Source organism: Plectropomus leopardus, chromosome 1, assembly GCF_026936395.1.
Source record: "Plectropomus leopardus strain MGB_pleo_1.0 chromosome 1, ASM2693639v1, whole genome shotgun sequence".
In the NCBI taxonomy this organism is placed as follows: domain Eukaryota; kingdom Metazoa; phylum Chordata; class Actinopteri; order Perciformes; family Serranidae; genus Plectropomus; species Plectropomus leopardus.
Window position 1 is genome coordinate 20,736,676 of NC_142176.1, and position 24,170 is coordinate 20,760,845.

The window sequence follows — 24,170 nt, forward strand, 5'->3', positions numbered from 1 at the left end:
GTTATTTTTTTCCCTTCATGAATGCCAGCTAGCTCAAATAATAATAATGTTTGAATAGAATCTGATATGTTTGACAAAACCAGGCAAGCAGGGAAAAAAAACCTTAATATATTATGGGTCCTTAAAAAGTCATGGATAAGTCTGGAAATTTATTCCATGAGAATGTGTGGGAACCCTGCTGTTATATTCAGTGTTTTGTTCTAAGAAGCTATACTCTGATCCAAACAGCTGACAGATTGAGAGTCCCTGTGATGGCAAAAATCCAAAGTCTTCTGTTATGTGTGAGAGGGATCAGATATGATAATACACTGACAGAAACAATATTCTTGTAGTGTACACAGCTGGGAAACTTGACTCAAACATTTGACCCACAATTTATGCTCAGATGTGTAGCAGTGTAGCTTTAAGATGAACTGACTGTCCACCAGAGTGCACTGCTCTCCTGTGATCACAGATTTTCTGTTTTTGGGTTGTTTTTTATATTGTTGATCACTGTATTTGTACACACAAGGCTGGTCAGATGTTTTAGTCCTGCGAACAGCTCTGAAGCAAAAATCTGTGAAAGAATCCTAACATCGAGTCAACTTGTTGAAGGACATAACAGGCGCAGGACACAAAAACAGCAGCCCCGCGGCATAAAGCAGGCTGATGAAGCTCATAGTCCAGGCTGAATATGCTGTTTGTCAGAGAAGACATTTTAGCACCGCTCAGGAGGAAAGGCAGAGGAGAAGAGAGTATAATCAGCATTGGCTGAATTCCATTCACTTTCTCTGGGTCCTGTGTTGTGCATGTTTGCTCACTGAAAATTTTGCTTATTTAATTGCCATAATCGGCCCAATGATGGCTCTTTGGCTGAAACACGTCTGTGTCTATTTATTTTTGCCCATATTACATAAGTGAAATTTTCTATGAGGGCCGGTTTGCTTTTTGTCTTTTGAGTTTCACCATGACTGTGCACCTTTTTTATATTGTTTGAGCCTTTTGGAGTTGTGCCCAGTGCTGTTTTTCAACATAACTGGCTCACAACAGAGCCATCATTAATTTCATTAGTAACACCTGTGCTTTTCCTTTTTTAATTAGTGTTACATAAGTATAGTGTGTGGTTATGGTCACACTGAATTTGTAAAGTGAAACTGTTTTAATCACCTGGTCTGTTTGTTTAGAGGAGGAGGACACCACTGCAGTAAAAACCTCCTGAATAATGAACGCGTAAGAAATTTAAACTGGGAGAACTTTTAGCTGCTCGTAATCTACTTTTCACTAAATCCCCCTAAATCTAACACACCTCACTGTTAATAAATGTTTTATAATTCAGTAGTTAATCCTCTGAAACCTGGAATGACATGACTTTTCTTGTGCTGCACTCAGATGCCTTTCACAAGTATTTAAACCTCTGAACCCTAAGCAAATTGCTTTGATTTCTTAAAAAATCATGGGGAAAAAATGCAATGAGCAACTTGGTAAGAAATATCCTGCAAATTACAAGGAAATAGTAGATTTAGAAAATTATTTATTTAAGGCATCATAGGCAGTTCCCCACGGCACCACGCAGAGGGGGGTGTCGATTTCCCATTAGCTCTTATTCTTGTTAGTAATGAATACAATATAATGGCAATGATGATGATGATGATAAGCTTTGCACTTATGCACTGCTGCACATTTAAAAATGCATTTTCATTAATTTTATTCATTTTATACACTTAATTTTTAGCCTTATTTTTTATCTTACTTTTACTAGTATTATCAAGTGGGGTTTATCCATGTGAAGATGTATTCTGTTTATTCTTTTATGATCTTGTTTTATTTTTACATGCATAATACATGCATAGACATTTTATAATGTCTTTATGTCTATTGTGGCTTTTCATGCGAAGCACTTGGTACATGTCATTTCCTTGTTGTAAAGCACATTGGGGCTTCACTTGTAAGAAAGGTGCTTTAGTAATAATAATGATAATAATGATAATAATAATAAAAAATAATAATAATCATCATCATTATATTTTTTCAGTGGGGGGGGTATGCCCTGGGCACTGAATGTGCTGAAGTTAAAGAAACTGGACTAAACGTAAGGTGGCGCCTTCGTAACACCGTCCTCTGGTGCGCCACCATCACTGCGTTTTGTTTGTTTGAGGCGGACAGTGAAACTGCAGACCTAAGTAAAGTGTCCCTTAGCTGACGGACAGACATACAGACAGACAGACAGAGCTCCTCTGGTGCTGCTGAGGGACAAAATGTGGCTTCGAGACGAGCTTTTGAAATCCATATGGCACGCCTTCACAGCCCTGGACGTGGATCAACGTGGGAAAGTTTCCAAATCTCAGCTAAAGGTGCGTTTCAGTTGTGTTTTTGTCCGACGCCCATCAACACTCAGACTAACTCTGCGCTTCATTGACGTATGTAACATAACTCTTCATCCATCATATCTCCGGAATTTCAGCTGTTTTCCTCACACCGTTACATTAGAGGCTCTGTACTCACCATACAAAAAGCGACTGGACTACACTGCTGCGCAACCTTCAGCTGGAGTTCAGGTTTGAGGGCAGTGGCACTTAATGTGCTCTGCATGTTGAGCTTTAGGTCACATTAACAAAAATATAATGTTGCCCTGGTGTTAAAAATGAGGGATTAAAACAATTTAGTTTCTAATAAAGTGAATGAAAAATACTTAATAAAGGAAATCGAACTGAAAGAAATTGAGTTTAAAAATGAGTGTGGTTAACTGAGAGTTTCATGTGATTTAATCATCAAGAACTTAGGATGTAGGCTAAATAGGGGAGTGGTTCAAATAAATAGTTTTAAATAAAACTAAGCAAATCATGGGTTAAACTGAATAGAAAACATGGATTGCTCCTGTGTATGTCTTTCTTCACCAGTTCACATGTTACAACCTAAAGGTCCTAGTTTGAGAATTCAAAACTATTTTTAATATATTAAGTTAGTTAATTGTATTTTTTTTTTTTTAATGGTCAGTGTCAAAGATAATTAGACACTCCTATTGATAAATTACTTTAAAAATGTTTGGTTTTAAAAAATGAGTAAATTTTTTATTAAATAATAGTGTTTTCCTGTCCTTGTTTAAATCAAATCTCCAGATTGAGTCTACTGGTTGCTTTATTTTTTATTTATTTGCTTTGTTTGTTTTTGTTACCATAGCATTTTAACAATTTTAACACATGCACAACACAAATGTAATCACAGATTTCCTAACTTTAGTGAATATTTGTATAAAGCGTAGCTTATAGCTGAGCCTTTACCCATTCATTTGCTGCTGGTGAGTTTAGTCTAACACAAATTATGTCAGATAAAAACAGCATAAATGAAAAAAAATATGCCAACCAATCCCAGCCCAACAATATGCAGACGCCGTGCTTTTAAATACTGCGGGTTTTATTCGGTTTATTTTAAAGGAACTTCACTGGCGTGGGAAAAGTTACATTTACAACGCCAAAGCAAGTGTGGAGTTAAAAACAAAAAAATCTATGTACAATAATGAAAGACCTACAAGAGTTTGTTTTCTATACATGTGCTCCTGATTGGACACACCTCTGACACACTCAGCCAACAGGATAAAACATACTTTAAGCCCGTTGGTTGCACATCTTTTTGAGGAAACGTGTTGGTCAACTTAGAAACCATATTGAAAGAATGCAAAAATGTTTTTAAATTGAACGTGCCCCTATTTGATTGGATTTCTGTGAGCCAATCACAGTGCTCCACATCATCTAAAGTGGCTGACTGTGAAACAAGGAGGAAAGGCAAGGCACAATTAATCTATTACATTGTCAAAGTACATAATTATTGATTCAACAGTTGTTAAAATAAACACGAGTTGATATATTACTTACACATGTCAACATATTCTCTGAAAGATCGACAGACCTACTCAGTAGTGTTTAAAAAATATGTGTCCATTGGAACCGACAGTGAATCTGAGTGTGTCCAGAAATAAAAGGAGAAGTACTCTTCTGACTTGATTTTCTAATGATACTACTATCTACTAATGCATCTTATTGGTTATATTTGATTAGGTTTTCAACACAGTTTCCTGAAGAAAACTTCACAGATTGAGGATATTTTGAGTTGTGATGACAAATACAACACAAAATACATGTTCAATATGTTTTAAAGCATCTCCTTAGTCAGTGATATGAGTTAACCATTCATGAAAAATAAATAAACTCATGTTTTTTGTTGAAAAAGGGGCTATCAAGAAAATGTATTTTCATTTTTTTACTATTAAGTGATTTCTGCATGAAGAGTCTTTTTCCATTAGAGGACAGACAAAAAAAAATAATTAAACTATCCACTACTAAACAATTAGTTTTTACTAATGATTTAAGAGTGCATTTAGAGGAAAAATCCAACATTACATTGTTTTTTTTTTGTTTGTTTTTGGAACATAATTGATTTCTGAGCGAGTTAAAATACTTCTTAAAACTGCTGCTAATACTTCCTAATATTCAACTAAACTCTAAATGCGAGACTTGTTAAGGAGTATTTTTGTATTAGTACAGCATTACTTCTACTGACGCTAAAGTCTGTAGAGATGCCAATATTGGTGGATTTTCTCATTTATCCACCATGCATTTATCCACTTATGCTGCTTCTTTGTGTTTTCCTGGTATATTAAAACTCATTGCAAGGAGTTTTAAAAAAGGGAGAAGGTTTACTCATGTTTAATTGATCCCTTCCGTTGAAAACAAAATTTCAACTGTGTTACAGGCTGTTTTTGTGAAGCAAAGGCCAGAAAGTGGTGGTGTATGACAGCCTGGGCCAGATTTTGTTTGCCTGCTGAGTCTGATGTCTATGTGCCTAGCCTGACAAAGACACAGTCTGACTTCAGGGATCCTGCTGGCCTTTTCATCTCTCACACATGCTCTCTCAACATTGCAGGGTGGCCAGGAAAACTCCAAATGTCACTATTTTCGGAGATTTATTTATGGTCTTTACATCATAGTGATGGCCAGTTTAAAGCCAGCTATCTCTTATCTATCTTCCACCTGGCTTTGGAGAGAAAAGAGAAAAAGAAGAAAGAAAGAAAACACATTTTACTTTTAAGAACAGAAGTACTGCTTGGCTAGTGAAGCTTGTAAATGTCAGCAAAAGGTTTTTGCATGTGTGATCACTAAATTCTGTGAACTGTTACTCTGATCTTGAGCCTCATCTTTCACTTACCCCATTTTGCAAGAATGTTTTAGCTCAATACTAATGTGTCTTGACTTAGTTTAAGTCCTCTCACCTGCAGTACTTGTCCTGTATCTAATTCATATTCAAATTGTGGTCCTTAAGGTGCTGTCCCACAACCTGTGCACAGTGATGAAGATCCCTCATGACCCCGTGGCCCTTGAAGAGCATTTCAAAGATGATGATAAAGGGCCTCTGTCCAACCAGGGCTACATGCCATACCTCAACAGGTTTATTCTCGACAAGGTGGGGACAAAGATGCTGAAATATTTAAAGGAGAATAGGTTTTATTATGATTCAGTCAACACACTGTAATTCACAAAAACGATAACAGGAGCTGGGTTTGGTTTGACGTTTTTATTCTTCTGTGCCTGTGTCAGCTGTGGCCTTTTTTTTTTCTGCCTATAAAAACGCCTAAAATAAACACAAAGAGACACAAAATAACCAGCAGTGCATTAGCCTAAATCGATTTGCATAATGGCTTATTTGGTTGGTAAATTGTTGATTTTTTTTTCCTGCAGTCAGCCACTAAACAGCTATAATAACAAATGTAACAGCAGATCTCCATCGAGGATATTTGGGGAGTAGATAAAAACGTTTGAAAACAGGCAGATGTGCAAAAACTCTGCATAAATAACTTGAAAACAGAAACTGATGTGATCAAAGAATAAGAGAGCAAGATCATGTGACAGCTACTGTCACATGATATTCAGGTTGTTGTGATTGACTCTAAGTACTTCACTCTAGATGTGTTTTATGCAACATACACATGTTCTACATGATATTCAGGTTGTTGTTATTGACTCTAGGTACTGTACACTAAGTTTTTATCTGAAACTAGTGCTATTCACAGAATTTATCCAGTATACTATTTTATTGTACTGTACACTGGAGCTATGTTTATATATTTATATTATCTGTATATGTGTATATACATATTTTTTCAATTTCATCTTTTTTTTCTTGTCATCACGTTAGATCCACATTTTGTTAAGTTGTTATCTATTGATGTTTTTGTCTTTATGTATTTATAAATGGGGGGCCTCCTGGGTAACAGCGGACCTGTTAGGTGATCTGTCAGGTAGGGCTGGGTAAAAAAATCGATTCATCAGTGCATTGCAGTCTGTTTTTTGCCAATTCAATATCCATTCAAAAAATCCTAAAATCGAGTATTTCCGTTGTAATGACGCCCCGCTCCTGTGGGGGCAGTGTGAGTGCCGCCGGAGTGTGATTGACGTGTTCAGAGGCCCCGCTTGACCCCGAAACAGCTGTTGTTTATTCATTAAAATGGCAACAGTGGCGCGAGGTAGCAGTGGGTTAAAATCAGCGCGACAACATCAAAATCCGATTTTTGGATACACGAGGTCGATCGTAGTTACGTCGTGTGTGAGCCTCGTGAGTCAGTGTTAAAATACTGCAACAATACGACGAACCCACGTAACCATTTGAGCCGACAACACACAGGTGTTTTACAACCTGTTGCTAAGGCTAAAGCTGTGGATCACACACAAATGTAGGTAGATAAATCTGCATAAATGTTTATTACTTTTGTTAACTTCGGCTTAGGCAAAAATGTGCTCTTTTCTGTACTTAAAATTTATTTTAGTTTTAATTTTTATTGAATAAAGATTAATGTAATGGTGAAATAAGTTTTGGTGTCAGTTCTAAGTCTATACAGATAATACATGCTTTATTAATCAAATATCAGAAGGTATTCTAAAGAACTATCAGGGTATTTCTGATGTCAACACGCATAACTGAATCAATATTAAAGCAACTGGGTCAATATTGAATTGAATCGAAATCGAATTGAATCGTGGCCCAAAGAATCGAAATTGAATTGAATTGTGAGGTTCTTGACCATACCCAGCCCTACTGACTGTCAGCAAAGCGTTTATTTGTACAGAATCGGTAGTGTGTTGAGCACCCTGTTGTGTTACACAGATGCAGTGCCTGTTAATACTGTAGGGTTTATTCAGTTTAATTTAAAGGGGTTTTATTGGCAAGGGAAAAGTTATATCTGCATTAAAAAAGCAAGTGTGGGGTAAAATGAAAAAAAAAAAATGTGTGTAAAGATTGATCAGAATTCGGGTTATGTTAACATCCGGCATACAGGAGAAAAGATACCCAAAGCTTGTCTCACACCATTTTGAGGAAATACGGCATTCAACCTGGAAACTGTAGCAAAACGCTGCACATTATTTTGAGATTGAATGTGCCCTTGGTGCAATATTTGAACGTGTGTTCCTGCACTGTTAACTTGTCTGCTAAAGGGCATAGTCTATTGTTCGGACTTCGACTAATCGTGGCCTGTTGTGCTCTGTCTAGAGGAAATGGTTACAACAGTTTCTCCGTGGTGCCCTCAGGAATGATGTGTTTTGTCTAGTATTTATTCGCTGATAGTGTAATAAATGTGTAAATAAAATGTGCTGCGTCCTCATACACTCTTTGCAAAAGGAGAGTTCATGTGACTGATGTTTTTTTCCCTTTAGCTTAGTGAGCACACACATGTTTTGAAGTCTCATGTCAGTCAGTAAACTGCCTGAGTTTCACTCTTTGGACTTGGAAGCTGTTTTCTTGTCTTTCTCTCGTCGGCTCTGACTTGAATAAAAATGAGGCATTTAATTGCATCAGGTTTGTACCTCACATCCTGCAGACTGGAGGTTTTGAAAGAAGACAAACACGAGTCTCCTGCTTAGCATTTGTAAACACACTACCCTTACTGGTGCTGACCAGTTTGACTTTGACTCTGGTGCATTTTTTTGTTCTCAGGTACAAGAGGATTTTGATATACTGGAGTTCAACAAGATGTGCTGGACACTGTGCTACAAGAAAAAAATCTGCACTAAACATCTGCTCATCTCAGATGATGATGCTTTCAAAGTCTGGTGCATTTTCAATTTTCTGTCAGAAGACAAATACCCACTCGTCATCATTGCTGAAGAGGTGAGGAAGATTTTACAGTTGTTGTCTGAGTTTCTTTTATGCCTCTACACTTGTGACATCTGTGACTGTGGGCTTCATGTTTTTGGGTTGTCCGTCTCACTGCCCCATTCTCGTGAATATGATATCTCAAGAACACTTGTTTCTTTCATTTTGGCACAAACTTCCACTTGGACTCAACAATGGACTGAGTTGATTTGGGGGATCTAAGGTCACTGTGACCTTGCAACAGTTTCATTCTTGTGAATGCAATATGTCAAGAACACCCTGAGGGAGTTTCCTCTAATTTGGCACAAATGTTCACTTAGACTCAAGGATGCACTGGTTAGAGTTTAGTGGTCACAGGTCACTTTGTGACTTTGTGTACGTGTCATTTTCGTGAACATGGTATCTCAAGAAGGCGTTGAATTGATTTCCTCAAATTTGGCGCAAACGTCCACTTGGACTGAAGGATGAATCTATTGGTTAAAGATCTGTGACCTCACAAAACACATTTTTGGCTATAACCCAAAAAATCATAGGCTCATTATGACAAAATTTTACCTAAATGTCAAATAGGATATAATGAAGAAGTGATGACATTTTATATCCAACTTCACTGTGACATTACAATGTTCTGCAATAACACACTTCTGACCATTACTCAACGTCATGACTCAGGAACACAAGGGGAGATATTTGGTCAGATACTGAATTGGTTAACTGATCTTGGGTGAAAATAGAAATTAAGTTCCTGCAAGACCTTACTCCAATAAATATATATCAGAGGTCAGCATCAAATGCAGTGTATGTATCAAAATTAGAATCAGAAATACTGTATTAATCACCAGTGTTGTGATTTGTTGCAGTCACATTGTTAACCATAGAGAATTATAAGAAAATAGAAATAAAAAGTATACATATGTGCATTATGTTAAATGTTTAACACTGATAGGCAAAGTATTAATTATATAAAATATATATAATATGCTAAGTATGTCAAATGTGTAAAAACTATAGAAGTGTGTGCATTATTCTACATTACAATGTATAAAACTTGTAATATAAAGTATAGTAATAATATAAAAATATGTACGCACAATGAACAACACAATATGTTTATCTATGGAAAAAAAAGTACAAAATGTGCATCGTATGTCAAATATACATTCAGGAATGGTGTTATTGAGAATAATTGTCTGTACTGAAGAATATTGAACAGTTGAATATTGCACATTGTATTGTGGCAGTTGAATAATTGCACCAATTATTGCACAGTTAAGACAGTGTTGCAAGGTATTATTGTATCTTTAAGACCCCGGAAGGACATTTTTAACAATCCCCTCCACCAAACATGATTTTAAAGCTCTCTTGTCCCCATAGATTGAGTACTTCCTGCGAAAGCTGACAGAGGCCATGGGGAGCGGATGGAGTGAGGAGAAGTTTTTAAATTACAAGGTGCAGCTGCATGCAAAGACGAACTGCCTGACGGCCTGGGAGCTCATTGAACTGGTGGGGATGGGTTACTTCAGCAAGGGCATGAACTGCCAGACCCTGTCGATGGGCATCACGGAGGTCTTTCAGGAGCTCATTCTGGATGTGCTCAAGCAGGTTAGACAGTGATCTCATGTGAACTCTGTACACGGTTACCCCGTAATTCATCGTCTAAGTTGCATACCTTGTTGCGTTTAACGAATCACACCGACTTTTGCAGAATGATTAGGCAACTTAGGTGTTTTTGTTTACCTCCACACTGTTTTTCGAAGGGATACATGATGAAAAAGGGCCACAAAAGGAAGAACTGGACCGAGCGCTGGTTTGTCCTTCGGCCCAACTCACTGTCGTACTATGTCTGTGAGGATCTAGTGGAGAAGAAAGGAGTCATCAACCTGGATAAAACCTGCTGTGTGGAGGTGTGTTATTATCTTTTTTATTCTATATAATATATGTGTGATGCTATCAGGCTTTATTGCAGTGTTGACAAAAATATTGTTTTTTTCGATTAATATAATTTCTGAATATTTGAAACAGCCAATTGACTATCAATGCTACTTGCTCTTCAACACCTATAGCCTTTCCTCCTCTCACTCACTCTCTCTTTCTCAGTTTAATTCAGTTCAATTCAAAGGGGGTAAACAAATGTTTCTAACACCATGATAAACATATGTTCACATTGCCAGAACAAATGTTAAATTAAAACACAAAATATAAATTATATAAGTAAATCAGAATAAAGAATGTTTTTTATACCTTTGCAGCAGCAGTAGAGGTGGCTGGAGGCACAATGTTCGCAGTTTTCCACCCATTTATCCTATTCTCATGATTGTGATGTCTCAAGAATGCTTTAAACGATCACTTGGTGTCAAGGATGAACTGATTAGATTTGGGAGATTAAAGGTCAAAGGTCAAGGTCACTGTGAGCTTTTGTCCCTCTCATTCTTGTGAATGTGATATCTAAAGATGGCCTTGAGGGAGTTTTCTCAAATTTAACACAAACGTCTACTTGCACTAAAGGATGAACTGATTAGAATTTGGTGTCCAAATGTCAAAGATCAAGGTCCCTGTGACCTCATAAAACATGTTTTTGGTCATAACTCAAAAAATCATGCAATTATGACAAAATTTCAACTGAATGTCTAATAGGATATAATGGTGAAGTGATGACATTTTATTTTATCCAAACGGCTAAAGGTCAACTTCACTGTAACATCATAATGTTCTGCAGAAACATTACTCAACGTTGTTAGTCAGGAGCAGAGGGGGAGATATTTAGTCAGATACTGAATTGGTGACACTGATCTTGAAACTGTGCTGATTGTAGAGATCTCCTCTTCAGGTGGAGATATGTGTGAAGCTTCCATGTTGTCACAGACTGTAAGTTCAGTGTGGCTCACTGTGTGGCGTTAGTCCTATTTGTTTTGTACATTAATTGCACTTAATTGCATTTTGAATGTGTGACAGTCTGAGAGGCTTTTGAATATGTGCACTACTGCATGAAATGTTTTTGTTTATATTAAATGCTATTATTGTTAATGTTTACCACAGTCATTCTGTTGTAGGGATGATAACAATAAATTGACGATCAATTAATTGATTGTTAAGATTTTAATCGAATATGTGAAATTTAACTGTTAATCATTAGGCTATGAAATGCTTGCTTGAAATGCTATGAAATATGTGTAATATGTTGCTGTGAGCTTTGACTGAGGTAAATGCATTTGGTATTGTTTGAAACAAGCAAAGGTTTTATATTGGTTTTTTTTTTTTAAATAACCATTCATTGATTAAACAATTATTAATTTTACAGGTTAATTGATTAAGGAAAGTCCTTACAATTTACAACTCTCCTTTCTTGTTCTCTGCTAAGAAAAGTGAAATCTTTGTTGTTATGCTATAGCGTTGTCATATTTATCTTTTAACAAATATGTACATTTTATGTCCTCAGTGTCAATTTTTCCTCATGGTATCGATTCGGTATTGAAGTTCTTCAAGATATTGTATTGAAATTAGAAATTCCAGTACCAGTAACACTACTGCACTGATTAAATAAGTTGAAGTGACAGTAAATCTGATATTTTTCAAAGGATCTGATTTCATCTGGAAATAGAAATAGTATACTCTAAAGAGCAGCGACTTTTCAATTTTATAAACCCACGTGGTTTTATACATTTTAGTATATTGTGACTGAAGTGCCATGATATTTTTCTTGCCCTCAGTCTCTGCCGGATAAAGAAGGGAAGAAATGCTTGTTTATTATCAAGTGCACTGATAAAAGCTTTGAGATCAGCGCATCAGATAAAAAGAAGAAGCAGGAATGGCTCCAAGGTACTGAGGAGTCATTTTCCTCTGCATCATCATCTCTTTATTTCTTTGTCTTTTTCTCTTGAAATGTTAATTTAATAGTCACTGACTCAACAGTTGTATAAATCAATTTGTTTCCGTCTCTCTGCAGCTATTCAAACGTGCATCCAGCTGCTGAGGTTGGGGCTGCCGTCTCCTCACCGTGAGGCCCGGCTGCGGCGCAGGGAGCTCCGGCAGAGGCAGCAGATGGAGGACGACGACCTGGCGGAAAGGATGAAGCAGCTCCAGGCGGCCAATGAGACCAAACAGAGACAGCTGGAGGGTATGAGGAAGGTACTGGTCCGTGCTGAACTCTTCAAACTTAGAAACTGACTTTGACGCAAGGTTATTATAGTTAACATAAACTAAAGTCAAAACTAAAACTAGATTTGAAAAAAAATTTAATTTTACTGAAATAGAAATAAAAACTAGACTTTTGAAAAAAGAAACTAAAATACAACTAAAATATACAGAATAGTTTATAATAAAATAGTTTATGTGGTCAAATTGATCAGCACAACAAGCATGAGGAGATAAAGGTAAAAATGATTATCGAGAATGGGATGTCAACATGACTGTGTAGTGTTGTGTTTGTATTGTAATACCTTTTCTGAACTTACTGAATCTTTCCCCTGACAAATACCTCCCCATATTATAATAAAAAAACTAAATCTAATGCTTAAACTGAACTAAAAAATATGAAAATACATACTAAATAGCATATAATTGAAGTTATACTAAAATATAACTATAATACTAAAATAAAATAATACTAAAAACTAAACTGAGATAAACAAACCCTATTTGGAAACTAACCAAACACTAATGTTCCTAAGCAGTAACTAAAATAAAAAGAATTAAAAACAGATTAAACCTTGTTGGGTCCAGTAGCCATTTGCACAGCTCAAATATTTGATGAGTCCTGGTCGAGTTATGGGGAATACATTTGTCATAGACATACAGTAGTTACCAAAAATATCTCTACTGAAGATACTCTTCCTTTTTCTGTTTTCATCTTTATTAAAAAAAGAGCAAGCAGGAAACAATTTGACCCTCACAAAAGGATATAATGCATCCTTATGGGCCAAACCTTTAAATGAAATGATATCTCACAATGTCATGACGAACCCCATTAAACAAAGATAAATAAGAGTAAAATATGCGCTTTGCTGTCGGTACAAATGAGGAGCTTTAGTAGGTTAGTGTGCCTAATTTGTTAAATCTAGATTTTTGAGTCAGTGTTAGAAAGTTTCCCTCCACTTCCCATTGTTTTCACATAATCTGGTTTAAAATAACCCTAACGCCAATTCGATTAAACAGAAAGCAACAACACATGCATGCAGCAGAACATGAACACTGAAAAGGGAAGCAAAACCGGCTATGCAAACATAAGCGTATATCAGTCATGGACACCTGCTTCTAGCGGAGGGCGAGATATGAACTCTTGTTTCAGAGCTGCAGTGTCTCACTTCTCTTTTTACCCTGTGCCAGATGGCTTTTTTATTAAATGTCAAACTGTCATTTGTCTTTACAAGCCCAATTACTTGTTATGTGGGAAGTATTATTACATTTATGAATACATAAATTCATCCTGGTGTTCCTAGAATATTATATAAGAGTCTACAAGTAAAGAGAAAAGTTTTTATATTCTTGACCAAGAAATGTCAATCTAATGTAAAAGGTTCTTTATTAAGATTTCCCCTTGCAACCTGGTAGCTGTTCAGAGGTAAAATCTTTTCTCTTTACTCTTATATTGTAAATCTCTAATATGTTTTATATTTTATTGCTCTGTAAAGCCCTTTGAATTGCCCTGTTGTATGAAATGTACTATACAAATAAAGCTGCCCTCTGGGAAAGCAAATAAGTAACAGCTCTTTCCTCTTCTCAGAAAGTGGAAGAGGCCGCAGCTAAAGCAGCAGCAGAGGAGCACAGGAGGAAGCAGACTCAGTTAGACCTGCAGGATCGCTACAGACTGGACCTGGAGAGAGAGAAAATGGTATACATGGCCCTGATCACGAGGGCTGATACTCTGACACTGCATATTTGGTGACTGATGAGCTTTAGAAAGTTCACAGAGAAAACGGATGAGTCTAGTGAACTCAGACTGTGTTGTTATTTTCTGTTTAAGTCACCATGAGCCGTCTGCGGTTCCATTGTTCCAGGAAGCAGGAGCTAAAAAAAGTTTAAATTATGCATCCCATGATGTTGAGTCATCATTTGTCCGAGTGTCACATGCACAGATGCATTAATCATTGTCTTACTTCAGGGACTAAACAGATAAATGCCTTTGTAAAATAAAAAAATGTTATTGCTGCAACACATAAACAGATGTAGATGGAACTAAATACAGCAAATGTCAGAGTGCGGATACAGAGATTAAAATCTGTTTACACAATGGAACACATGACAGTGAGCCTGCAGCTGAACATGGACATTTTTATGCAAAAATATACTCAAATGACATCTTATCCAGGGTTTTAATCAAGAAGAATGGGTTGTTGTAATAGATTAAATTATGACAAAATATCATTTAAAATGTCATTGCTGTTTTCCACAATCTCTGCTGCCAGTGCCTCCCCTCTTTGTAAATCTCAGTTTCTCATTTGTTTAATTTAACTTATTGAACTATATATTTAAGTATAGTGTTTACTTTTTTAAAAAAATGTTTTTTTGATTATTATTATTATTATTATTATTATTAAAATTGATTTTTATTGATCTTATAACTTAACAGCACAGTGCTCTCCACATTCTCAGATACATTCAAATTAAAAACAAGCATACAAAAAACCAAACAACATTATCATTAGTTATTATTATTATTATTGATGATAATAATAATCACGATAATAATAATAATTATTGTTATTATTAGAAAATTTGACAATTATTAAACTAGTTAAAACAAAGGGAAAAAATAAAATAATCCCCCAAATATTATTATTAATTATTAATTATTTATTTTTGTTTAAATATATATATTGGTTATATGTATATATAGTTGTCTCTTTGTCAGACCAGTATATATTGATTTATTTATTTTTATGACATGATTTCACACTGTGTTTGTATTTATTGTGTCTTTTTTTATATGGATGCTGAGTCTGGAATGAAGAATTGATTAATAGATTGATGATTTAAGAAGTCCTATGTCCGGGAATGTTCTGTTATTTGAAAAAAAAAAATTAAACACTGATATTTTTTTTTAAAAAAAGTTTTTTTTAAAAAACGGATTTTTTTTTTTTTTTTAAAAGCCAGAATGCAGCATCAGATGTGAAGATTTACAGTTGTTTTGCAGATTATTTCTCGGTTCAAGAGCATGGTTTGTGTGTTGACTCATTCAGGTGCGTCAGCAGATGGAGGAGCAGGTGGCTCAGAAGTCCAGTGAACTGGAGCAGTACCTGCAGCGCGTCCAGGAGCTGGAGGACATGTACCATCGGCTGGAGGAGGCCTTAGAGGACGAGAGGCAGGCGAAGCAGGACGAGGAGGCCATGCACAAGCTGCAGGCTAGGTCTCAGGCACACACACACACACACACACACACACACACACACACACACACACACACACACACACACACACACACACACGCACGCTCTCTCTCACTGGATAATGTGGTTATATACAGAAAGTAAACAGTAATACTAACTTCTGTATGATATGATACAAAGCGTTTAACAGACCTGCAGTCTTTTTTAAGATGTTAATATTCACTTTTCAACACTGTCAGAGTATGAGCATCAAGAATAGACTTGCTGACTGATAAGTTATGCCAGTTAAAACATTAATGATCAATAACTTAATTAACAGTTACCTAGGTTGTTTTATTAGCAGCAAATAAGCCATAGACTGCGGGTATAATGGCGAGCAGTAAACTGATCGCAGGAAAACTTGAAAAAAAAATCACAATTAGATGATTAAAAGGTTGCGGACAGATCTTTTTCCACCCATATCCAAATTGCTTTAAAGGACAATTTCCCCTTAATTTGATAGGCTAGATACAGAAACATGGTAAATGCATCGTTTTCAAACAGTTACATCGCAAAACTGCGTACTGCTGTACGCTGCTGTACGCTGTAAAACAATTTTTATAAATTTTTAATCAAATGTTTGTTTTTTTGTTTCTTTAAAATAAAATCCTCACAAAGTCTGTGTTTAACATTGGTGTCCCACAGCAACTCATCACTCTCATCAGGGTGGGTGGCAGAGGTTTGAGTTAAGATAAAGTCAACAATGAAGGAATATGCAGCAAGTAAACCTCTGTCTTATCCATAGCTCCATTAAAGATGGCTCGTATAACATGATACAGTGGCTCTATTGGTAAAGCAATTTTTAAAATGGTCAGTTTTTCTGTATTAATTTCTTCCCATATGACTTCAGATTTAAACAATCCCAGAAAATGTGTAATCTCCAACCTAATTACAATCCCTCTGGAGCAAATTTGTTTTACTGCTATCATATTTTGATACATTTATTAATAAAAAATTATGGAAGAATCTTTGATTTTGTCAGTGTGGGATTCCTGCCATAGTCAAAAGACATGCAGATCAGATTTACTGGCAACCGAACATCTAAAGGTGATGTGATGTATGTCCCTGAGTTTTCCACACTTACCTATGTTTTCTGGCTCCTCATTTCAGAATTGGACCTCAGTGGGTAAGATAAACAAATCTGAGCATTGTTTCTGTGTTTTTGATCCCAGGCTGCTTGAAGAGGAGGCAGCAAAGAGAGCAGAGCTTGAGCAGATCCACCTGCAGCAGCAGAGGGCGCTGTCTCAGACTGAGGCGGAGAAGCAGGAGCTGGTGGCCGAGCGGCTGGCCAAGGAGAGAGACTTGCAGGCAGCCATGCAGCAGCTGGAGAGGCTGGAGAGGGAGCGGCACGGAGCGCTGGAGCAGTACGAGGTCAGGTCACACATGTGGGGGCTTACATTAATCTGAAAGGTCTGGCAAAAACTGTATGTCACTTGGCATCAGAAATGGTTTTATTATTTTTTCATGAAGCAGAAGAGACTGTTCTTTTATCTGGTTGTAAAACCACTCTTATTATGTTTTACATTTGCGGAATTTTGTTGATTAATGTTTGATGATTCTTACAAGTAATGTTCAGTATGGAAAGTCATGTGAACTGACCTACAGTCAACGAGGAGAAGGTGGGTTAAAATCAGGGTTGGATGATGTTTTAATTTTTGATACTAGTGTGAAATGATACAGACTGCTGGATACTTTTTTTAATATCTTATTTTGAAAAGTAAAGGCATGATATTCTTCAGCATCCAGTTTTTTATATAAAAAAATTACTAAATGTTCAAATACCAGCAGGCACTTTGAAACCCAGATCCATGTTTTCTTGTGCTACATTCACATGCGTTTAAACTTCTGAACTCTGAGCAAATTGGTTTCTTATTCTTTTGCTGGCAAAAACGAGCAACGAGCCAGAGGGAGAGAGAAAGAGAGAGAGATTAGTAGAAGATTACATAAATAATATAGAAAATAGGGAACAATGTCCAGAAAACTATATTTATAATTATTATTGTAATAATTATAATAAGTATTTGATGTATATATTTATTCATTATTTTGATTTTTTTTTTTTTTTACTTTATACAAAAACCATTTTTTCTTATTCTTTTTTGCTAAATGTTAGGTTATTTTCTTGTAAACTGGAGAAATCAAGCCAATTTGCTCAGGTTTCAAACTTTTAGAGCACAACTTCATTTTGCAAGATTTTTTTTTACATCGTATTATGTATTTTTTATTAGATAGAGATAGTAGAGCACTGGACAGGCTACATGGCGAGCGTGATAAAAAAAAAAATAAGATCACTACTCAAAGTTTATATGATCCGTTTATCTTACTTTCTCTTCATCTCTTACAGAAGTTGACAAGGAAGCTCGAACGTGCAGCTAACAAGACCAAGACATGGAAGGACAAGGTGGCCCATCATGAGGGCCTGGTGCGTCTCATTCAGCCAGGTAGGGATGGTGATTGTTGTTCATCATTAATTGCATCATTAATTGTCATTCTTAGCACTAAGAATAATGATGAACTTGCACAGAGCAAAAGAACTTGGATGGTTTCTAAAGGTTACTACACTGAGGAACAGTACTCGAGTAAATGCATCGACTCGCTTTTGCTTTCATTCAAACTAAGAAGTATTTTGGCTCTTTATCACATATCTTTAAAGTGGACGTTGAAAAGCAATTTGATACAGTCAACAGTAAAACACGTGAGCGGACACTCAGACTCCTTATTCATTGAGATAAATGTAAATAATGGCAAAAACGTCATTGTAGGCGCGATATATCGACCCCCAGACTCTGACACTGATGGATTGGAACTTTTATATCGTATAGATAAAACAAACAAAAATTGCCTTATCCATGGGGACATTTACATTGATAAAACCAAAGAGGATAATGCAAAATAATTACTTCATTAACACCCTTTACTCTTTAACCTTTTTCTCCACTATAAATTCATATACTAGAGAACAGGATCCAGTAAGTCAGTCTTTGAAAATATTATCACAAACATTCACAATGCTCATATTGACTCAGGAGTTATTCTCTCAGACATCACACACCACTTTTCTGTTTTACTCTTCATTTATCTTGCAAAGAAGTTTGGTGTCACAAACTCAAAAACAAAAGTAAAAGTTCTGAATGTAAAAACCTTGTCAAAATTATCTGAAAACCTTTGAGCCAAAACATGGGACTCTATGGCTGCGATGACCCAGACACCGCAAATAATGCTCTAATTTATGAATTAACTGAAACCATAAACTCCACCATACCTGCAAAGATCATAACTGGGATCAGAAACTGTGGCTTACAAAAGGTATATTAAAATCTATTTAAAAAAAATAACAAACTTTATAAACACTTTATCAAAAAAAAGTGTTGAAAATAAAGAAATAAGCTGACACATGTACTACGACTAAGCAAGTGAAAACACTACACTGAAATTATTAAAGCTTCTCGGGGTGACCCAAATCAAGCCTGGAAGATGCTTAGTGAAGTCCTTAGCCGGTGTCATAAAACCACTACGCTTCCTGACACAGTACTCATGCAAAATGCCATAACTACTTCCAACAATAGTGACCTTTAGAACAGTTTCAATAATCATTTCATCTCTATTGGAGAAAATCTCTCTAAAACTATCAGCCCACCAGAGGGTGCCACTTACAAACAAAATCTTCAAGGTGATTATTTAAATTCTCACTTTCTGACACCAACAGATAAAGTTAAGTCTTGAAAATCATTATGAGTATGAAAAGCTTCCATACAGCAGGCGTGGATGGTGTATGTAGTAAAAGTTTAAGAGCCTCTAAAACTTACTGAATACAACATTTTTCATAATGCCAGTGTAATGTACAATGTAGTATTTAGGCTCAATGACAGACTATGTGAACTTATCCCGATTTACCTTTCCTCTCATGCACATAATACAAGGAAAAAGCATTTTTTAATGAGTAAGAAATGCAAGCTCAAGTGTACAAGTTTTAGTGTGACCTGCAGAGGTCCAGAGATATGGAACAAACTTGAAAGCTCAATAAAAATGTCCATGTCTTTGACGGTATTTAAAAGCTACTACTAAAATATTTGCATTGATGAAATTAATGACGAACTACTTGGTGTTTCAGGTCATAAAGGACCTCAGAGAATGACTAACTGGGGTCCGGCATCATTCACTGATGGTGAGCTGGAGCTGAGGAAGAAGTTGTGGCAGGACAGTAAGAACCACGGGGCTCAGCCTCAGTGAACACTCAAATTATCAGACGGATCACACACTGACGAGAGAGACTCACATTCAAGGTCTGAAGAGGTTTGATAACATGGACTTGCACCAGCTGCAGAGAAAACAGTTTTACTGATTTAATTCGGGGTACATTTAAAAGGGCAGCTGGGACTAACTGCATTTCAGTTTCTTTTGTAACAAATATTCATATTCATGCATAAAAAAATCATTTTTGAACTTTGAGGAAGTAGTTTGACTAAAAAAAAAAATCTTAGTCCACTTTCAGCTTTTTCTGGAGCATCTCAGTAGATGCGTTTGTCTCATTATCGTTAGGATAGCAATGATGGGTCGTCTCTGAAGAAGATGTAATTGAAAGCGCTAGGAAAAAAAAATAAGTGGGCAGTGAGTTGACATTATGTTATTAAAAAAATGCATTCTCATTCAGATTTTATTTTGTATGTTAGTTCTGTGTTTAACTATTTTGCAGTTTTTTCATGTTTTTGTGTTTTGACATGTTGCGAGTATAACAGTAGATTAGTTTTCCACTTAGGCTCGGTTTCTTAGCTTAAATTGAGTGAGTCGCATCTGTTACAGCCTAAACCAAGATGATAAAAAAAAAAAGCGCCACCTATTTTTTATGAAAATGGATAATATTTTCTTTCCAGAATTGCCATCATTTGATAGTTTTAGGAGAAGTTGTTTATAAATAAAGATGCTTAAATATGTTAGAGCTCAGCGAGCTTCCTCTTTTCTTTCTTTTATTGGGTTGTATTAGTCTTGGCTTTTATCATGACTCATCTATATTTTTATCATGACAGAGAGCGTCCACCAGGTGTCGCTATATAAACAGGCTTGTTATTAAGTTATACCCCAAAACACTGACTAACAGTCTCCTGTTGTTTGAGTTCAGGACCACACTGCAAGGTCATTTTTAAGATGTTTTAGGAGCCTCAGTGTGCCTCCATCACTGGGTCATGAAGCTGTCTTCAGCCACGTTGTCCAGATGCTACACTCACATTTTTCACTCTTAAAAGATAAGTCTGGTATTATGCTGACCAAATCCAACAGTATATTAGTTCAGCACCTTCAGACCTCTCGACCATTTAGGTAGCACTCAACCCCAAACCTGATTGTACCTACTGAAGAGAAAAAGTTTGAAAAACAGGTCAGCTGACTGACTCAAGTCAGACGCAATCACAAATTTTATGCCTGAAGAATTGACAAAATCAAAGATTTGTAGCTCAACAAGACTTTAACAACAATGACTTGTGAATTTTACCTGGACTTGAGCCTTTTAAAAGGTAAAAAATCTGCTTGTTTTATCCAATCCGACAGCATCAAGTACCATGAAGAACTAATGTTACGTTACTGAGCACCAGCTGGAAAAAGTGATGCCAAAGATAATTTGGTTTGTGAAAAAAAACCCAACTATGTAGTGGTAAAAAATAAAAATAAAACTTGCATTTTGCAAACTGTGCATAATGAAAATTACAAAGACGCAGCAACTTCCAACAAGATTGTTTCAACAAATAATTACAAAAACATTCTTTTCTTTCTTTTTTTTTAAATTGACATATTGTTTTACTGTTGTAAAAATAGCATTGCATTTGGTGAAGACTGGGTTAATGGTAGAAATTGAAACTGAAAGTGTAGAACTTGGGACTTAAGTGCAAAGACTAGAGACCTACTTAAGACTTGCAAAACAATGACTTGACCCCACTTCTGGCAGCTGGACGTAATTGTTTTTGCATGTTTTGTTGGGGACTATTTTCATCCAGTGACCGAGGTCTGCGGCACAGACGACTTTGTCTAACACAAGCAACACTTGTTTGCTGATTCAGTTAATTCTTGCTTTGTTCTTTTCTGTTTTTGGAAATATTAAATATTGACAGCCTTTATTCAGGAAAGTTGATAGTTAATTTAATATTAATCATTTGCAGAAAGCTGTAGAGATGCACTCATTTGATTCTCCAGATGGGTATGAGCCACGTCCTGACAATCCACATTAACAATGTTTGTTTGTCAGTGTCTTTATAGAAATTCTGTGTCCATTATTAGTTACTATCATTCAGTCAGAGTCGACTGCCGACTAAGCCACAGCCCTCCCTGATCTCATGTTGCTTTACATAAATATTTCATTAACTTCCACACAGTGAGGTACACAGATTCAAAATTTGGAGAGAAGAATCACTGGCAGAAGAGTGTTGGCAATTGCTCAGTCGAGGTATCAAAATCCGTATTGTGAGAGAAAAAGTTGGATAGGTGCCTCCCTAGTTACCTGCCTGTTTGTATGGCAGCTCTGTATGTGTTGTTCAATATGACTTCACTGTTCCAGTTATCACAAAACAAGGTGCATCACACTTGACGCACGAGACTCGCAGCAGCGAGGGCTCCGTTTAGCTGTGTGTGTGTCAAAACAAATCAGTTAGTGCAACAAAGGACCACTGTTCTCACAGGTACACACACACCTTTGTCTCCCCCACCCTCTGTGAAAAAAGAGGCGGACATTACAGGAACATTGTAACAGGGTCAGCTGTGGGTACTTGTTTGTCTCGTGTCTGCGAGCCAGCCCGCACAATGAGCGCCTTTACTTTTCGATGTAAAAACTCTCAATGTTAACTTGTTGGAAGGGAAGAGATGGTTCATGTTGAGTTCAGAGTTGTCAGAGCAGGAGATGAGATAAGAAGCTGCATTCATTCACTGATCTGACAGTCGCAGATCTCTCTATGCCGATGGGTCACTGATAAGATCGGCTATGGAGACAGATTGCATGAATCTTTGAGCTAATACTGTTTCACCACCATAGAAGTTGTAATCCACATGGCCTCTCCTTACGTGGATGCTTTGTCCGTATGTTTGATAGGTCTTTCAGATTTAACAAATCCAGGTCCAGTGAGTAGAATTTAATGGCATCTTGCTGTGAGGTTGCAGAACTGAAACTTCTCCTGTGTGCCAAGCATGTGAAAAACTATGGTAACTGACATAAATATACTAAGGGCTTAGATTACTAAGATTAAGATGACTCATTTTAAGGAAGAGAAAACAAAATGATTCTTATTTTTAGGTGTTTATGAACTAAACAAAACACAGTTGTTAAGATATAATCCATTTCTGCCAGTATATCCCCCTACATCCTACCCAGTGGACCTTTAAACTCCTTTAAACTGTGATCCTGTGTCCTCATTTGAGGAAATAACATTGTTTGCTGCACCTTATATTTCATTCTGCTTAGCTAAGACCTGTTGTCCTCATTTAAGGACACTTTAATATGCTATCTAGTGGTAGCAAAGGCACAGTACACTAATCACATAAAAACAAGACGGCTACCATCTCTGCCGAGTCAGACTACAACGGATTCTGACACAGTGGCGAGTTACCAAACCTGATCAGATTTTATGTTTGAAACTTGATTATTTATGCTAAATAACGTTTATTGTTTAATAAGACATAAATTTGACCAATTTAGCAAAAGTAATGAGCTAAAACGCTGTTTGTGACTCTTAAAAATTAAGCAATTTTCCCCATATGAGGATATCAATAAAAATAAGTAACATACTGTTGAAAGTAGGGATGTCCCGATCACGTTATTTGCCCCTGATCCTGATCAGAGTCATTTAGTATTGAGAATCTCCTCAATGATCTGATACTTTTGTTTTCATATTTTAGTTTTTATACTTCAATCCTTTTCAGAAGGAAAAAATGTACTTTTTACCTTTTTTTCACTAAATTTATCTGACTATGTTTTGCTACATTCTGCAAAACCCCACCAATCCCCAGCTCACTTTTTCAGAGTCCCGTAAATATTACCAGTCCTGATCCGTCAGGAAATGCCTTGATCGGCCCCCAATCCGATTGTTGAAATCAGATCAGGACATCCCTAGTTTAAAGTGAATGCCTAGTTTGTTATACTTACCAAGTCGTACTTTTCCCAAAGAGCTAGGAGAACTTCTAAATGCACTCCAAACAAAAGCAGGTTAAGAAACAGAAGTATTCAAAGAGACTGGAATAAACAGCTGATGTTTGGCAGATTCCAGGATCATTGGTTCAGTTTTTCTCTTAAATTGTTTATCTAGTGTATGATAAATAGATTTGTTGTTCACATTCCTGCAATAACAGATATTTATATCCCAGAATCGGAGGAAAATGTGGCACCATTTTTTTGCAAAGACTATTCTCAGAATTGGGAGTTTCTAATCTCCTTAGCTAAATTGCACAAGCCCCTTCGGCATTCCAATTATAAGGACATCTCTAGCTGTCTCACCCTCGCCCCATGTGTCCGAAAAGCACCCTAATGCCCATATCCAATGCATCTGATTCCCGTCCAGAATGTCCTCATCGAAACTGATTTGAAACAGGAACATTTTTTCGGGGGGATTGTCTGCTGGTGAAAAAATGTCTGGCAGAGGCCTGTTTTCTGGGTTAGATGACTTCCCACAGTGACCTCACAGCCCCGAGCATTTCACATGGCTGAACGGACTCTGGGTT

At 36.5% G+C, this 24,170-nt stretch overlaps 1 protein-coding gene across 2 annotated transcripts; it reads left to right on the forward strand.

Annotated features, from left to right (window-relative positions):
• Window positions 1-2,128: 2,128 nt before the first annotated feature.
• Window positions 2,129-20,420, forward strand: LOC121942686 (switch-associated protein 70-like). 2 transcript variants are annotated; one of them, XM_042485987.2, is made up of 12 exons: window positions 2,129-2,330; window positions 5,293-5,433; window positions 7,960-8,133; window positions 9,493-9,720; window positions 9,876-10,022; window positions 11,826-11,934; window positions 12,062-12,243; window positions 13,838-13,945; window positions 15,294-15,460; window positions 16,652-16,850; window positions 17,824-17,920; window positions 19,591-20,420. In XM_042485987.2, exons 1-12 carry the CDS (start codon window positions 2,235-2,237, stop codon window positions 19,707-19,709), a joined length of 1,767 nt encoding a protein of 588 aa, XP_042341921.1. In that variant the 5' UTR covers window positions 2,129-2,234; the 3' UTR covers window positions 19,710-20,420. The 2 variants fall into 2 exon arrangements, with proteins under 2 accessions (XP_042341921.1, XP_087933585.1); XM_088077459.1 differs by lacking the exons at window positions 2,129-2,330; window positions 5,293-5,433 and adding an exon at window positions 6,402-6,700.
• Window positions 20,421-24,170: the final 3,750 nt, after the last annotated feature.

Bases quoted from the DNA above. Each gene is read 5' to 3' on its own strand.
- LOC121942686 (XM_042485987.2), top strand. From the start codon at position 2,235: ATGTGGCTTCGAGACGAGCTTTTGAAATCCATATGGCACGCCTTCACA. The intron at 2,331-5,292 runs GTGCGTTTCAGT...GTGGTCCTTAAG, and splicing joins TTTCCAAATCTCAGCTAAAG to GTGCTGTCCCACAACCTGTG. The intron at 15,461-16,651 runs GTCTCAGGCACA...TTTTGATCCCAG, and splicing joins ATGCACAAGCTGCAGGCTAG to GCTGCTTGAAGAGGAGGCAG.